Source organism: Rhinatrema bivittatum, chromosome 4 (assembly GCF_901001135.1).
Source record: "Rhinatrema bivittatum chromosome 4, aRhiBiv1.1, whole genome shotgun sequence".
Lineage (NCBI taxonomy): Eukaryota > Metazoa > Chordata > Amphibia > Gymnophiona > Rhinatrematidae > Rhinatrema > Rhinatrema bivittatum.
Genome location: NC_042618.1, coordinates 240756224 through 240774636, shown reverse-complemented (window position 1 = coordinate 240774636; position 18413 = coordinate 240756224). Strand labels below are relative to the sequence as shown.

General features: G+C 44.3%; 1 protein-coding gene across 2 annotated transcripts in view; it reads right to left on the bottom strand.

The window, feature by feature from the left end:
* The window catches only part of TULP3 (TUB like protein 3), a 186380-nt gene that overhangs the window by 103182 nt on the left and 64785 nt on the right, over positions 1–18413 (bottom strand). For both annotated transcript variants that reach the window (XM_029599970.1, XM_029599971.1), the window contains exon 4: positions 4919–5095. In XM_029599970.1, coding sequence (XP_029455830.1) covers positions 4919–5095 — 177 coding nt within the window. The remainder of the gene's footprint in view (positions 1–4918; positions 5096–18413) is intronic.

The window sequence follows — 18413 nt, the reverse complement described above, 5'->3', positions numbered from 1 at the left end:
GCTGGGACGGAGTCAGCTGGAATTTCGGGTATTTACTAGGAACCCCAGCGATTGGAGGAGTCCAACATCATGCTCATGGACTGAAGGGCTCCTTCTCTCGAAGAATTCTTGATGAGCCAATCGTCCAGATATGGGAACACATGCACCCATTTCCAGCGCAAATGTGCTTCCACCACTGCCAGGCACTTTGTGAAGACCCAGGGTGCGGAGGCCAGTCTGAAGGGAAGAACCCTGTACTGGAAGTTCTGGTGGCCTACCATGAATCACAGATATTTGCGATGAGGTGAGAAAATGGCAATGTGTGCATAGGCATCTTGTAGATCCAGAGAGAAGAGCCATTCCCCTTGATGTAGAAGTGGGAGTAAGGTACCCAGGGATACCATTTTGAACTGCTCTCTGTGGAGAAACCTGTTTAAGGCCCAGAGGTCGAGGATGAGACGGAGGCCGCCTGTTTTCTTTGGAATGAGAAAATACCAGCAGAAGAACCCCTGGCCCTGCTGAGCCAGGGGAACTGCTTCCACGGTTCTGCACCGTAGCAGGGCCAGACGTTCTATCATGAGGGTTGGTGCATATTCTACAATGCTCCATGCCGGAGAGGGTGGGGAGTCTGGAGGAACACTGAGAAGATTCAGGCGGTAATCTCATTCTATGATGGACAATACCCATCGGTCGGTGGTAATTGGGGACCAGTGGTTCATAAATAGGCACAGACGACCCCCCATGGGCGGGTCGGATAGTGTGAGTGAAGGGGATAGATTCCTGATCTCTGTGTGCCAGTCAAAAGCCAGCAAGAGAGCAGAAATACAAAATAAGCAGCCAAATGTCCAATCTGGATTACTTTATTGTGTAGAGACAAAAATGTGCAAATGAGCCCGACTCTGGCCAAGTTTCACCCTCCTTCAATAGGGCTGCATCAGGGGATCAATCAATTCTATGTCTTCAATATGAACGATACACAATATGAACACTGCACAGTGTTTTCCATTTGGATTCAAGAGAGACAAAATCGATGGTGTATAGATCAGGACTTGTAGCGCAACATTTGGTATTGTTCATATTGAAGACATAGAATTGATTGATCCCCTGATGCAGCCCTATTGAAGGAGGGCGAAACTCAGCCAGAGTCGGGCTCATTTGCACATTTTTGTCTCTACACAATAAAGTAATCCAGATTGGACATTTGGCTGCTTATTTTGTATTTCTGCTCTCACGGCTTTGTTAAGCAGCCTTCCTTGCTGTTTTGTCAGTCAAAAGCCAGCTGCAGAGCTTGGCTGGGAGGCTGGCTGAGCCCTAGCTGCTCTTTTTTGGTGAGGGTGGCCTCTTTGGGTGGACTGAGCTGGACGAGCATGGGAGACCGGAGGATAGTACCTCCATTGCCTGTAAAACTGCTTTCTGGAATCCCTATGTGGCCCTCTACGGGTCGCCAAAGAGGGGTCAGAGGTGATAGTAGATAACTGACGCGGGGTCTAATGATGGTCCCTGAGGTGGGCCACTTCGTCCCGGATTTTGTCCCCAAACAGGTTTTCTCCTGTAAAGGGAGGTCGGCCAGTTTGTCTTGAACCACTGGGTGAAGGTCGGAGGCTTTTAGCCAGGCCCAGCATCTGGCACTAATACCTGCTGCTGAGACCCTTGACGCTGTCTCAAAAACATCATAGGCCGCTCTCACCTCGTGTTTCCCAGCCTGCAATCCTTTTTGGAGGATGGATTGCAAACCCTTCTGAAATTGTTGTGGTAGGGTCTCAGTAAACTCTTGGACCTGTTTCCAGAGGTTCCAGTTGTACTGGTTCATGTACAACTGGTATGCTGCTATGCGAGCAATAAGCATGATCCCTGGAAAACCTTTCGACCTAGAGCGTCTAAGGCTCTGTGGTCCTTTCCAGGAAGTGCAGAGGAGTGTGGCTGGGACCTCTTGGCTTTATTCTGGGCTGATTCTACTACCACTGATTGATGTGGCAACTGGCTCTTTTGGAAGCCTAAGGCCTGTTGTACTAGATAAGTGGTGTCAGTCTTTCTGTTGACTGGAGTCACAGAACCCGGGTGTTCCCAGAGCCGGTAGAGGAGGTCTAAGAGGACCTCATGTAGGGACAGCCATCACCACCTTAGGGACATCCACAAATTGTGGCAGGCGTCCTCTTCAGTCAAAAGCTAAAAGGGAATGGTTTCTGCCATTACTCGCACAAAACTCGCGAAGGATAAGTCTTCGGGAGGCGAACGCCTTCTCTCGTCTGGGGGACAAGGTTCCAACAGAATGTCCTCAGAGGCCTCTGAGGAGTAGTCAGAAGATGCATCTCTCCACGGATCGTAGGGGGCTTCCTCCTCACCACTGAACCATGGAACCAAAGTGTGGGGTGCAGGTACTGATTGTCGGTGAAGTGGAACAGATAGCAGCTGCGCTGGCATCGAAGGTATGGGAACCCGCGGCGGATGCCGGGGTACCTGGAGGCACAAGGGCCCAGGAACAGGATGCTGCATCGGTGGCGCTGCCCGTGGAGAAGGTCTTGGCGCCACCTCTTCCTCCTCCCGTAATTGGGATCGAGACAGGGAGAGGCACCGGTGGCGGACAAGGCACCGGGGAACCCCCCAGCATTGGCTGCATTGGTAAGGCACCGAGCAGCACGTCCAACCTTTCCAGCAGGGGCGCTAGCATTGAGGGCGCCAGTTCCACTGCCGGTATGGGGGCCAGCTTTGGTCGCAGCTGGAGGCCCTGAAGGGCATTTAGCACTGCCTGTTGGACCACATGGTCCAACTCCTCTCTAAATGCGGGTGCGGAAAGTACCAACCCAGGAGGAGGAGGCAGGCTGAGCGTCACTGGAACCTCCACGGGGGTCCGTGGAGGCTCGGTACCCGGCACCGATATCGGTGGGGAACGCCCTGGACTCCCGGGCTTGGAGGAGGGCGGGCCTCCTCTCCTCAGGGTCTCTTTGGAGGGGGTTCAGCCGAATCCGATGCTGCTCCAGTGTTGGTGCCAGCACCTGACGGGGAAGAACGTTGGTGCTGATATCGGTGCTTCCCTCGGTGCTCGCCCCGGTCCTTCTCCGGCTCCGAGGATGATGACCCCAAAGCTTTTGAATGCTCCGATGCCAGTGAGGGGCAATCTCCTGCCCCATGATCATTGCGGCGGGGCTTCGAGGGCAAAGGTCCCGAATTAGATCGATCCCTGCGACTCGACGTACCTACCACAGGAGTTGATGGAGCAGATTGCTTGGAACCAAACAAGTGCTCCATCTTGTCCAGGAGGGCGCGTCGGCCTTTGGGGGTCAATTGAGCACAGCTGGGACACTGACGGACATCGTGGGAAGGCCCGAGACACAGGACATAAACATTGTGTGGGTCCATGATGGACATAGTCGCGGACACTCAGGGCACTTCCGAAAACTGGTTGCCATTGCAAAAAGGGAGGCGTGAGGTCGGTGGCTGTCGGCCACCAGAAGGTAGACGCTTGGGAACCGACCAGAAAAAAAACCTTGAAAACAGACCTACCGAGCACCAGAGGAATCGGTTAAGAATGGGGGACTCCGGAGCGGGAAAAACCTGAAGAAAAACTTCGAATTGCTCCATGAGGAAATTGTGAGGAAAAACGTTCTCACAGAGCTCCACAAACTGCGAGGCAACAGCTCTGCGGAAAAAAAGAACACTGAAGTGGGACCCCCATGTGGCCACAGGGTTGGTGGCATGCTGAGCATGCTCAATGTGCCAGTCAATGTGCCAGTCAAAGTTCTAGAAACTTTGACAAAAGTATTCTGTGACAGGGCTCCATCTGATGATGTCACACATCTGCTTGTCCTGGGAGAACACACAAATCTGCTGACTTTTTAGGGGGTCGAATATTTTTGCAAGCCACTGTATATTTCTAAGTCTGAGCAATGCACAGAAGATATAACTTCCTTTCAGAGCAAACTTCCTTTAGGAAAATTAGTGTGATAGAATTCTGACCATCATGAATTGCCTACACTAAGGAAGTGGGAAGAGTGTAAGCATTTAATTAAAATACTGCAATGAATGTACAAAAGCAATCAGAATATTCTCAAAACCTAAAGTCATCTAACAAGCTGCTGTTGCTTTCTCAGTGGATATCTTTGACACCATCACATGGAAAGGGAGGCATAACAGATTATTATATGAGGCGGTAGTGGCTTGACATGAAATAGTTGTTGACAGATTGTCTTTGCATTTTCCCTTGAGTGTTTTAATTGAAACACTGACTCTGTGAACCCATACTCAAGTGACTTCGCTGAGATTCCTTCACCTGCCTGGCTTGCACTAGCACAAGTGAATAGATCGGCCCCCTGCCAAGAACTAACTCATTGAAAAAGCAACAAAATACATATGTAAGGCGGGCTCACAAGGCTCCAGAAACAGAAGCAGAACTGGGTAGGCTTCAAGGATGAGCTGTATCAGAGAGAACACAGAAAAAAAAGGTTGCTGTTTCATTTCACACATGCAGGGGTCCAGTAGCAGCAGCACAGGGCAAGAGCTGCAGGAATTAGGTACCACTGGGGACAGTGGAGGATGGAGAAGAGTGGGCCATGGCAAGATTAAGTTCTGGCAGCTTTCATCTCAAGTTTGGCCAGATGGGAGACATGCTCATATCAGGGTCTGGTGAGCAGTAGTGGTGAGGAGTCTGGAGGTAACAAACATGATGAAGGACACTAGCATGGCATTAAATGCACATGTGAAGGCAGTTATAAACAAGGATCATGAAGGACCAGCACTGGAGTGTGCTTGCAGAGGAAATCAAGAGCACATTCTCTCTCACTATGCACACAATCAGCCTCCCTCTCTTGCTCAAACCCCCCCTCCCCCCCCATAAAGTACCTACAATCACAAAACACAAAAACATGTGCAAGGAACAAGTAATTCCACTCACAGCTAAATTTTTGGACTGCTAAAATTTATCCTGGACTTTGCTATTTCTCACCTCGTTTTTCCAGAATCTCTTGAAGGTCTGGCTTAGAAGCAGTGTCTAAAAGACTCTCCACATCGTTGTCTACTTCCTCGTCATCTTCTGTTGTGGACTGCCCTACTGACAGGATTTGGATTTTTGTTCCCATGTCCTGCACGTCTGGGCTCAGGAATGCAGCTGGGCCATCGATACCTGATGATTAAAACAGATCATTCAAAAACACTAGAACTGGGAAAAAAAAAGAGGTCTTCTATTAAATCATGAAATCCAAAATAGTTACACATTTGCCTAGTGATTTTATCCAAAGCACTGTACAGTCTATAGTACGAAATATATATGACAGATAAAGAAGCATAGATTTCTCTGATTCTAATTAGGCTGTGAAATCTTTGCTGAAATTCATTGGGATTCCCTATGCTTAGAGAAAGTACCACAGGATGTCCACAGGAGCAAACAGAAGCTTTAGCCAGGCTTAATCCTTCTTAACTTCTGAGACTGTACAACATAAGAGTATAAGATGTTATGGTTGCAGACATATAGAGGGCAGTTCTATTCTAATTTTCAGTGCCATTTATCTGGATCAACTGGCCTGTTTGAAAATTGCTCTTCTCTGCCTGGCTTAAAGTACATGTGAGTTTCCATAGCACACACAATTCTAGCTGGGTCATAAAGAGGTGTTCCCAAGATGCAGGAGGAAGAAGCAGTTAGGTCTGAGAGGAATATTCTGTACATATCTGCCATTTTTAAAAAGTTAGTATGTTATATTACACACCTTCACATTGCTAACACAAAGAGAATGCAAAATCCAGAGGCACTTTTCACAGGCATACTTTATGCTAGCTAATTTTCAAAAAGTGAGTTTGGTTAGTTTCTCGTTGAAATTTTAGAGGCAAAGAATGTGCAGTAAAAGGGTCCACATACTTTACAACTACAAGGGCTATTTGAAAACTGCCCTCAATGAGAAGAATTTTCAAAATGGATATAGGTACCTAACCAACAGGCCGATACAGTAAAGCGCGGCTGCAGTTACCCCGTTTCTAACCTGCTGTGTACTCACAATTTGGCCGCGTAAGTCTAACCCGCGATTCACTATCTGTTTTTACCGATCCTTACCGCTTCTTTTACTCGACGCGTATCCCTTTCCGCCCGCGGCATGTATATGTATGTAAACGATCCGATTAGCTATTCCCTCCCATACAGTAACGTGCGCCCCGACTATCTCCTTTTTAACCTGCTATCTTGCCGCGTCTTTTACCTGCTAATTTACCGCCTACCCTGACCCTGGCGTTAGTGTGGTGAACTTAGCCGCCCAGTCCCAAACCAAACCAACCCAATCCAAGCGTCAGGCAAGCCCCAGCAGAGAGAGACGAAATTTCACAGTCCCAAACCAAACCAACCCAATCCAAGCGTCAGGCAAGCCCCAGCAGAGAGAGACGAAATTTCACAGTCCCAAACCAACCCATTCCAAGCCCCAGCAGAGAGAGACGAAATTTCACAGTCCCGGGCAAACTTTCCCCCAGCCTCCGCTCACCTCCCCTGGCCGCGGCCACGCAAGCCCCCAGCAGCAGCAGTAGAAGGGCGGCGAGAGAGAGCGGCTTCAGCGGATCGGGCGCTCCCCATGCGAGGCGGATTCCAGCAGCCCCACCGGCGAAAGTGAATACACGCATGCCGTTACCTCCGACGTCCAGCCGGGTGCTCAGGTCACGGCGTGTGCGCATGCACCTAAGCTGCCTTGAGCGCCCATATTGGACGTACAGGCGTGCACGTATTCACCTTCGCCAGCGGGGCTGCTGGAAGCCGCCTCACATGGGGAGCGCCTGATCCGCCCCGGGCTGCTGAAGCCGCTCTCTCTCGACGCCCTTCTACTGCTGCTGCTGGGGGCTTGCGTGGCCGCGGCCAGGGCAGGTGAGAGGGGACTGGGGAAAGTTTGCCCGGGACTGTGAAATTTCGTCTCTCTCTGCTGCGGCTTGGATTGGGTTGGTTTGGTTTGGGACTGTGAAATTTCGTCTCTCTCTGCTGGGGCTTGCCTGACGATTGGGTTGATTTGGTTTGGGACTGTGAAATTTCGTCTCTCTTGCCCGTCCGAAGGAGGGTGCTTTGTTGCGCTCCCTGCCTCCGATCGCTGGCTGCTGGGTCTTGCTGGTGCCGGGCGCTCAAGGCAGCGGGGTCTGTAGGAGAGCCATCCACTTCCTGGTACCTGCCATTTCAAACGTCATTTGAAATGACATTTGAAATGACAGGTTCCAGCGCACCCAGGATACTGTATAGGCGCTGTATAGCGCCTATACACAAGTATAATTTAATTTTAAAATCATATGCAGGTAGTTTTTTCCCCCTCAAACCCCATCCACACAAAGTACATGGGTACTTTGTCTCCCCACACCTTTATCCAATTTTCAGAGAAACTACTGAGTTTCTTTTTGAAAGCTAAGTAAAGGTAGGTGGGTCGAAAGTATCAGCCTACTTTGAGGGCGATATACAAAATAGTTTCTCCAGATAACTTTTAAGTAAGCTGGACAAATCCAGGAGATGTGAAATTCTCACCCCCTCAAACTGGCAAATGTTTACCCGGGTAAATCATTACTCAGCTAAAATTTAGCTGGGTAAAAAGGGGGTAGAGTAGGGGGCGTGGCTAAATCTCATCCAGCTAGCACCAATATTCAATGCTAGCCAGATAAACTTACCCTGGTATGTCTGGTCAGAATAATCGTTGTCCTAAAGTTAGCCAGGTAACTTTAGCTGGATATGTTCAGTGGTAGACTTACCTGGACAGGTGCCAATGATTATCTGGATGAACTTACAAGGGTAACTCTCTGCTCAACAGCCCACTGAATATCGACCTCATTGCTGCTATGTTTAGTGAAAATTGCCCACCACACTTTAGGCTCTTAGGAACTATGGGGAACTATGGGGGTAATTCTATAACAGCTCACATAAAATAGATGGCAAACATGCACATAGTTTACACCAATTTTCTAAGCGAACTTATGCACATATTCCACCAAAACTACTCACACACAATTACATCTGCTTATTTTTATGCAGACATTTTTTAGTAAAATTTGTGTGTAGTCTTTTGAAAATACATAAGTATGCATGTAGTGCAAAGCTATCCCTGCCCCCAGGAATGTGTCACTCAGTCTGGGTAAATGTATGTGTACAACAAAACAAAAAGAGCAGAAATTGATTTCCACGTCGTATACAATCAATGTCAAAAAAAACAAATCACAACATAGAATCTTCACCTCAAACGCCAAACCTATTGATTCTTTTGTACTTCCGCTACTTATATTTTTATAATTTCATAATCAAATAATTTATATTTCTTGTTTTTGTTTTGTATATTTTTAAAATTTAAAATTATAAATTAATACCGCATCAGCAAGCCTGTTGGCGTGTCTCAGTGAATACTTAAAGACCGCCCGGACTAATCAATCATTTGCGGTATTATTTGGTGTAGGAGTACCTCCCCAGAAAAGGATATTTCTCAAAGATCTCATTTGTTCATTATCTCAAAAGATCCGAAAAAGGCCAATACATTTCAAGCTGGCTCAATATCCCGACAGTTCATTTCACAGAAACTGGGTCATGTCCTGACTTCGTTTTTCAAAAAGATGGCTCGACAACGGCCGGAGTTTCACGTATTCACGCTTCTTCAGGAGCCACTAATATCTTCTTTCAACAATCATGTAGTCGGCTATTTGTACCCTTCATAAACATTTCATGTTCCATTCCTTCAAAAAGCAACAACAATGTGTAAAAACCTTGACAATCAGTACTTATCTTTACTGTTGGCTTCAAATGTTGAATCCTTACATGGGACAGGACGTCTCCCGCTTCTTTCAACTCAGGAACAGACCATCTTACCGGCATATCTCGGTTTAAATAATTCAACGTGACCAATGGAGCTTCACCACATCGGCCATGACATCATCAAGGCGCTCACCTATCTTTTCAACGAAACCATTACAAAAAATTGTTAAAGAAACAATTTTTAAAAAACATTTAATTCCAAGCTGATATTAAGCCCAATTGGAAGTATCCATTTCTGTTCGGACCGCAATAATTTCATATTCAAGTCCCCACCATTCCAGTGCTCTGTCAGGTGTTCCAATATGCATACCTGTAAGTCATCAAAGCTATGGGACATCTCTTGACAGTGGGAGACTAAAGGGTCATTCACTCGATTATGTGCCAAGCATGAACGGTGTTCAAGCAGTCTCGGTTTCAACGACCACTTTGTTTTCCCCATGTAAAATTTATCGCAGGGACATTTGATGTTGTAAATCACTCCACATGTCTTACAAGTGGTGTGGGATTTTAACCACAATGTTTCACGAATCGATGGAAATCTTTATCTTCTTTAGTGATTAGTATATCTAAAAAAGTAATCTGATGAGTATGAAAATTTGAAGTAAACCGTAAATGCTTATTGCGTGAATTTAACCACAGCACGAAAGAGTCAAATTCTCCTTTTGTCCCCTGCCAAATGATGAATATATCATCAATATAACGTTTCCACGTTATAATCTGCTGAGAAAAAGAATGATCACAATAAATCCATGTTTTCTCAAAATGGCCCATGTACAGATTTACTAAATCAGGGGCCACTGTGGCCCCCATCGCTGTGCCACAAATCTGCTGAAAAAATTGACTTTCAAAATCAAAAGAGTTCATTGTTAATGCAATTGTTAACAGTGAGCGTAAAAAATCTGAAGGAATCCGATGAGGACGAAGTTCAAAATATTCCATAGCTATGTTAATAGCTTCATCTTGGGGAATGCAGGTATATAGGGACTCTACGTCCAAAGTAGCCAAACAGAACTGCTGTGTGTTGCACTGTATAGTCTCTAGAAAAATAATCATCTGTTGTGAGTCCTTGACATAAGATGGTAACTCGTATACAAACGGAGCCAGGAAATGATCTACAAGGGGGTCGACGGCCTTTCAGGACAAGATCGGGGTTCAAACCGTGGTTGGAAGAAACCTACCCCAGCAACATCTGGCAAACAAGATCACAAACCAATCAGGACCTCTAGTATTAAATTTATCAACATCAGGAGTTGAGTCACACTCAAATTCAGGTATTGAATAAGGGGCTTACGTTTATACCTACTCCAAAAGCTGATTTATTTGAACTGGAAGTAGCTTTGTATAAATTTGTCCGTAAATTATACCTTAAGCATTTTTTTTTAAAGACTAACCTGACACTGTAGATATTTCACTGTTTAAAAACACATCCACTTGGAGCCCACCGGGAATTCCCGATCCAGTTATTAATATTTTTCATCAGGTGGTCCTATGACAATTACATATGGGTTTTACAGTGAAACGTGATTTTTCAAATCTGACAAAGGAAGAATTAACAGCTATTAAGGAGTTGCAGGAGAATCGGGACATAATTATCAAACCGGCTGATAAAGGGGGTAAAGTTGTGATTTTGGATCGGCTACAGTACACTCAAGAAGTCGAAAGACAATTATAAAACCCACGATTCTATCTTCCCCTGCAGCATGATCCATCGGAAAGGTTATTACAAGAAATTGAACATCTTATTATGGAAGGGGGACAGAGAGGTTTTCTTACCACCATAGAAGTCACTTTTTTTAATACGGAGGCACACTTTGGTCCCATTGTTCTATATACTTCCCAAAATACACAAAGATACTGAAAACCCCCCGGGTAGACCGATAGTGTTGAATAGAGGGTCTCTATTAGAGCCACTGTCAAAGTTTGTAGATCATTTCCTGGCTCCATTTGTATACGAGTTACCATCTTATGTCAAGGTCTCACAACAGATGATTATTTTTCTAGAGAATATACAGTGCAACACACAGCAGTTCTGTTTGGCTACTTTGGACGTAGGGTCCCTATATACCTGCATTCCCCAAGATGAAGCTATTAACATAGCTATGGAATATTTTGAACTACGGCCTCGTCCTCAACAGATTCCTTCAGATTTTTTACGCTCACTGTTAACAATTGCATTAACAATGAACTCTTTTGCTTTTGAAAGTCAATTGTTTCAGCAGATTTGCGGCATAGCGATGGGGGCCACAATGGCCCCTGATTTAGCAATCTATACATGGCCATTTTGAGAAAACATGGATTTATTGTGATCATTCTTTTTCTCAGCAGATTATAACGTGGAAACGTTATACCGATGATATATTCATCATCTGGCAGGGGATGAAAGAAGAATTTGACTCTTTTGTGCTGTGGTTAAATTCACGCAATAAGCATTTACGGTTTACTTCGAATTTTCATACTCATCAGATTACTTATTTTTTAGATAAACTAATCACTAAAGAAGATAAAGGTTTCATTACTACTCTATACAGAAAGGCTGTTTGTAGCAATACTCTGCTACATTTCACAACTGCCCATCCATGACACTTAAAAGAAAATCTTCCAATGAGTCAATGAGTCTGTACATTATATACCACAAAAAAAAAAGAATAATAACACCAATCTAAGGAGTTAACAGAAAGGTTTCTTGCTCGGGGGTATCCAACTCACTGTATTAAAAGAGCTTTTCTATGAGCCAAACACACTAACTGTGACTGGTATTTCTTCCCCAGAGAAGGGAGGAAGAGGAGGTTCTAACATGTATCATTCCGTTTACACCTATGGCTCAAACAATGAAAAGTTTGGTATTTCAAAATTGGCACATTTTGCAAGTATATGACGAGTTCCAGAGTAGACCTCGTTGCACTTACACACGAGGGTCCAACTTGAAGGATCAACTGGTACACACAGATTCCACACTGAAACCATCATATGAGAGTGGAGGTTCTCACACACCATGTGGAGAGTGTTCAGTATGTCATGTTATGATGAAATTTTCTTCGGTGTATTTTCCATCGATTCATGAGACAGTGTGGTTAAAATCCCACACCACTTGTAAGACAGTTAGAGTGATTTACACCATTAAATGTCCCTGCGATAAATTTTACATGGGGAAAACAAAGCGGTTGTTGAAACCGAGACTGCTTGAACACTGTTCATGCTTGGCCCATAATTTGGTGAATGCTCCTTTAGTCTCCCAATGTCAAGAGATGTCCCATAGCTTTGATGACTTACAGGTATGCATATTGGTTTTCCAATATGCACACCCTAGCATGGTGGGAATTTGAATATGAAATTACTGCGGTCCGAACAGAAATGGATACATCGGCTACAGACCGTACGCCCAATTGGGCTTAATATCAGCTTGGAATTAAATGTTTTTCTTTAAAAATTGTTTCTTTAACAATATTTTATAATGACTTCATTGAAAAGATAGGTGAGCGCTGTGATGATGTCATGGCCGATGTGGTGAAGCTCCATTGGTCATGTTGAATTATTTAAACAGAGATATGCCGGTAAGATGGTCTCTGTTCCTGAGTTGAAAGAAGCAGGAAACGTCCTGTCCCATGTAAGGATTCAATATTTGAAGCCAACAGTAAAGATAAGTACTGATTGTCAAGGTTTTTACACATTGTTGTTGCTTTTTGAAAGAATGGAACATGAAAAGTTTACAAAGGGTACAAATAGCCGACTACATGATTGTTGAAAGAAGATATTAGTGGCTCCTGAAGAAGCGTGAATACGTGAAACTCCGGCCGTTGTCGAGCTATCTTTTTGAAAAACGAACTGTCGAGACATGAGCCAGTTTCTGTGAAATGAACTGTCGGGATATTGAGCCAGCTTGAAATGTATTGGCCTTTTTCGGATCTTTTGAGATAATGAGCAAATGAGATCTTTGACTGTCAAGTATTTAATTTAACTAGCTATTTTCTCCCGCCCCCCCTATCACGCCCTATTATATACTTCTGAACCTAATCTCCTCTCCCCTTTATTTTAACTCTCTTATTTATTCCCCTGCCAACAGCTCCTTTGAACGTTTATACCTCATTATAATAAGCTCAATATAATCCTGGTAAATCTTTGAGTTGTACATAGTTGTTAAGTTGTTTGACTTCAATACTTTCTACTTATACGATACTTATATGATACCAATGTGCGCCTTATATTATAGAAACATAGAAACATAGAAACATAGAAATGACGGCAGAAGAAGACCGAATGGCCCATCCAGTCTGCCCAGCAAGCCTCACACATTTTTTCTCTCATTCTTATCTGTTACTCTTAGCTCCTTGTTCTATTCCCCTTCCACCCCCACCATTAATGTAGAGAGCAGTGATGGAGCTGCATGCAAGTGAAATATCTAGCTTGATTAGTTAGGGGTAGTAGGGGCAGTAACCGCCGCGATAAGCAAGCTACACCCATGCTTATTTGTTTTACCTAGACTATGTTGTACAGCTCTTGTTGGTTTTTTTTTTTTTTTTTTTTTTTTTTTTTTTTCTTCTCCCCTGCTGTAGAAGCAGAGAGCCATGCTGGATATGCATTGAAAGTGAAGTATCAGGCACATTTGGTTGGGGTAGTAACCGCCGTAACAAGCCAGCTACTCCTCGCTTTGTGATTGCGAATCCTTTTTTTTCTTCACCCCTGTCGTTGAAGCTATGCAGGATATGCGTGAAGCATCAGGTTTTTTGTTTTTTTTTTTCCCCCCTGCCCTTGAAGCAGAGAGCTATGCTGGAAATGCGTGATGTATCAGTCTTTCTCCCATGCCGATGCAGGAGAGAACCATGCTGGATATGCATGGAAAGTGAAGTATCAGGCACATTTGGTTTGGGGTAGTAACCGCCGTAACAAGCCAGCTACTCCCCGCGTTTTGAGTGCGAACCCTTTTTCTTCTCCTTTGCCGTTGTAGCAGAGAGCTCTGCTGGATGTGTGAAGTATCAGTTATTCTTCTCCCCTGTCATTGAAGCAGAGAGCTATGCTGTATATGCATTGAAAGTGAAGTATCAGGCATATTTGGTTTGGGGTAGTAACCGCCGTAACAAGCCAGCTACTCCCCTCTTTATGAGTGCAAATCCTTTTTTCCATTACCTCTTGCTGTTGAAGCTTAGAGCGATGTAGGAGTCACAGTAAGCATGTGTATGTTTATTTAGTAAGGGTATTGTGTCAATAGCCATCATTCTGGCGAGTCACCCACTCTTCATTGGTGGCCTCTTGACTTTATGGATCCGCAGTGTTTATCCCACGCCCCTTTGAAGTCTTTCACAGTTCTGGTCTTCACCACTTCCTCCGGAAGGGCATTCCAGGCATCCACCACCCTCTCCGTGAAGAAATACTTCCTGACATTGGTTCTGAATCTTCCTCCCTGGAGCCTCAAATCGTGACCCCTGGTTCTGCTGATTATTTTCCTACGGAAGAGGTTTGTCGTTGTTTTTGGATCATTAAAACCTTTCAAGTATCTGAAAGTCTGTATCATATCACTTCTGCTCCTCCTCTCCTCCAGGGTGTACATATTTAGATTCTTCAATCTCTCCTCGTACGTCATCCTATGAAGATCCTCCACCTTCCTGGTCGCCCTTCTCTGTACCGCTTCCATCTTGTCTTTGTCTTTTTGTAGATACGGTCTCCAGAACTGAACACAGTACTCCAGGTGAGGCCTCACCAAGGACCTGTACAAGGGAATAATCACTTCCCTTTTCTTACTTGATATTCCTCTCTCTATGCAGCCCAGCATTCTTCTGGCTTTTGCTATCGCCTTGTCGCATTGTTTCGCTGTCTTCACATCATTAGACACTATCACCCCAAGGTCCCTCTCCTGCTCCGTGCTCATCAGCCTTTCCCCCCCCCATCGAGTACAGTTCATTCGGATTTCCACTCCCCATATGCATGACTTTGCACTTCTTGGCATTGAATCTCAGCTGCCATATCTTCGACCACTCTTCCAGTTTCCTTAGATCCTGTCTCATTCTCTCCACTCCTTCCGGCGTGTCCACTCTGTTGCAGATCTTAGTGTCATCCGCAAAAAGACAAACCTTACCTTCTATCCCGTCTGCAATGTCGCTCACAAAGATATTGAACAGGACAGGTCCCAACACCGATCCTTGCGGCACACCACTTAAAACCGCTCTCTCTTCAGAGAAGGCTCCATTTACCATCACACATTGTTTTCTGTCCGTCAACCAATTTGCAATCCAGGTCACCACATCGGCACTCACTCCCAAGCTTCTCGTTTTATTCACCAGTCTCCTGTGCGGAACCGTATCAAAAGCTTTGCTGAAATCCAAGTAGATGACATCTAGTGCTCTTCCTTGATCCAATTCCTTGGTTACCCAGTCAAAAAAGTCAATCAAATTTGTCTGACAGGATCTTCCCCTGGTGAATCCATGCTGCCTCTGGTCCATCAATTCTCCAGACTGTAGATAGTTGACTATTCTCTCTTTCAGCAGTGACTCCATTACTTTTCCCACCACCGAAGTGAGGCTAACCGGTCTGTAGTTGCCTGCCTCTTCCCTGTTCCCACTCTTGTGAAGCGGGACCACCACCGCTCTTCTCCAATCACTCGGCACCACTCCCGTTTCTAGGGATCTATTGAACAGGCCACACAGCGGACCCGCCAGAACATCTCTGAGCTCCCTCAATATCCTTGGATGAATCCCATCAGGCCCCATGGCTTTGTCCACTTTCAGGTTCTTTAGTTCTTCCCACACATTTTCTACTGTAAAAGGATTTTCATCTATTCCCCTTCCCTCCAGTTTCTTGTTGTTTAGAGATGGTCCTTCTCCAGGGTCTTCTTTAGTGAACACAGAGCTGAAGTATTCGTTTAATATTTCTGCCATTTCTTCGTCTCTCTCTACACATTGATCATTACCACCTTTCAATTTCACTATACCACTTTGGACCTTTCTCTTTTCGCTGATGTATCTGAAAAATGTTTTGTCACCATTTTTTATCTCCTTGGCAATCCTCTCTTCCGCTTGACTCTTTGCCAACTTGATTAATTTCTTTGTCTCCCTCAGTTGATACAAATATTCTTCTTTGTGCTCCTCCCTTTGGGATCCTTTATATTTCTTGAATGCTGTTCTTTTAGCTTTAATTTTGTCAGCCACCTCCATTGAGAACCAGATAGGTTTCAGTTTTCTTTTGCTTTTCTTTACATTTCTAACATATAGAGCAGTTGCCTTGGTGATTGCTCCTTTTAGATTGGTCCACTGCTGATCCACATCTCTCTCGTTCTCCCATCCTTTAAGTTCTTCCTCCAGGTAGTTCCCCATTTCCTCAAAGTCTGTGTTTTTGAACTGTAAAACTCGGGTCTTTGTGGTTCTTTTCCCTATTATTTTAGTGATATTAAACCATACCGTTTGATGATCACTGCTGCTGAGGTGGGCGCCCACCTGGACATCTGAGACATTATCTGCATTAGTGAGCACTAAGTCGAGTATAGCTCCTTCTCTCGTGGGTTCCAACACCATTTGTTTGAACAAAGATACTTGCATGGCATCCACTATCGCTCTACTATTTTTAGTTTCTGCAGATGGGATTTTCCAGTCTACATCTGGCATATTAAAGTCACCCACGATCACCACTTCTCCCTTCTTACCTATCTTATGGATGTCTTTAACCAGATCTCTGTCCAGCTCTTCCTTTTGGTTTGGAGGCCTGTAAACCACTCCAATATAAATGGATGCTCCGTCATCGTTTTTTAGGTCGACCCATAGAGCTTCTTCAATACCCCAACTTCCTTGTAGCTCAGTTGCTTGGATGTTGTTTCTGACATAAAGAGCCACACCTCCCCCTTTTCTATCCTCTCTGTCCTTCCTTAACAAGTTGTAGCCTGGTATTGTTGTATCCCATTCATGAGATTCTGTGAACCATGTTTCTGTGATAGCAACAATGTCCAATTCTGCCTCAGCCATTAGGGCCTGCAGATCTGGGATTTTATTTCCCAAACTATGAGCATTTGTGGTCATAGCCTTCCAGGTACTCTCTTTACGGTTATTGCATTTCCTGGACTCCTTGTGAGATAATTGTTGAGATTTGTTATTCACTTCACTATTTCTTTTTGCGGTAGTGCCACTGTTGACAGAGTTTTCCATCTCAATTAGATTTTTTTTTTGCTTATGGATCTTTTAATACTGCATGCATTGTGTTTTCTCTCTCTTTTCTGGTAATACTGCAATGCTTTTCTCAAGAACTTCTTCAGTTTTTATTTTAGAGAAGGCTTGTTGTTCTTTTTGCATTTGGTACATTGTGTGTCTCCTCATCACAGGTCTAATTCTACCAGAGCCAACTGTATTCCTGGTTTTTAAAGAATTTCCTGATGACCTGTTTGAGTGGGGCGGTATACCTGTTGGCTGCTCTTCTGTCAAGAATGGGTGACTGTGGGTCCTACCTGAGCCTAATGGATCTCCTTTTCTTGACTCCTGGTTTGTTTGTGGTATTGGGGAATTATTTTCTGAGTAATGCAATGTGGGTGTAATTCTTTTAATTGAAGCTAATTGATCTTTAATCACAGTCAGCTCCATTTTCAAGGATGAGAGTTGTGCACAAATTGGGCAAGCTCTAAGTTTCCAGATGCTTTCCCTCAAAATAAAGGCTCCACAGCAGTTACATTGGATAGTCCTCATCTTGGTAATTTGTGGCTTTATTTCCTTGACTGTAACCAATGTACTAATTTATCTTGCTGCCAATGGTAATCTAGGCAGTCTTTATTAGGAACAAGCCCCAGGGGTGGGTGGGTAGAGGGGTAGGGTGGGAGGGAGTCTATTTTATTTGTTAACTGATATGATGCTTATATCTGTAATGCTACATTCTAGTTGCATTATTTCTTTGTAAACCCTCTAATTGCACAGTTTTCTCTGTAAACCGATACGATGTGCAAATGGCAATCGGCATACAAAAACCTTTAAATAAATAAATAAATATGCTCTACTAGGGAGGTACTCTTACACCAAACAATACCGCAAATGATTGATTAGTCCAGGCGGTCTTTAAGTATTCACTGAGACATGCCAACAGGTTTGCTGATGCGGTATTAATTTATAATTTTAAAAATATACAAAACAAAAAATATAAATTATTTGATTATGAAATTATAAAAATATAAGCAGCAGATGTACAAAAGAAGCAATAGGTTTGGCGTTTGAGGTGAAGATTCTATGTTGTGATTTCCTAAATCTATGTGTATACAGGACATACACGAGAAAGTTTACCAACTTGGGCGGTAACTTTCAAATCGGTGCACGTACATCGGCCTGCACCCATGTACATGGCCATTTTATAACATAGATGCACATATGTGCCAATGTTATAAAACAGCCTGGCCGTGCGCCCATGTATACCAAATTTTAAGAGGGTGAGCGCATGCATGGGAAAATCCTGCTTCTACCGTATAAATCGGGGAATCTTAAAAGAAGCATACGGTCACGCCATTCCCAGTTTTACCTATTCGTCCACAGTTCGCCCAGTTAAGAGACAGGTCCTCCAACACTCCAGTTTCATAGCCTTCCCCCAGTTAGGCCCGACTGCTAAACCTCACAGATCTGCCTAGTTTTCTTAAATTTTAACTTACATAGCATCTACAGCAGAAGTAAAGTTATGCGGTAGGGGGTCTTGGCACGTGCCAGGCTGCGTCAGTATTTATTTATTTATTTTTATTTATTTAAAAAAC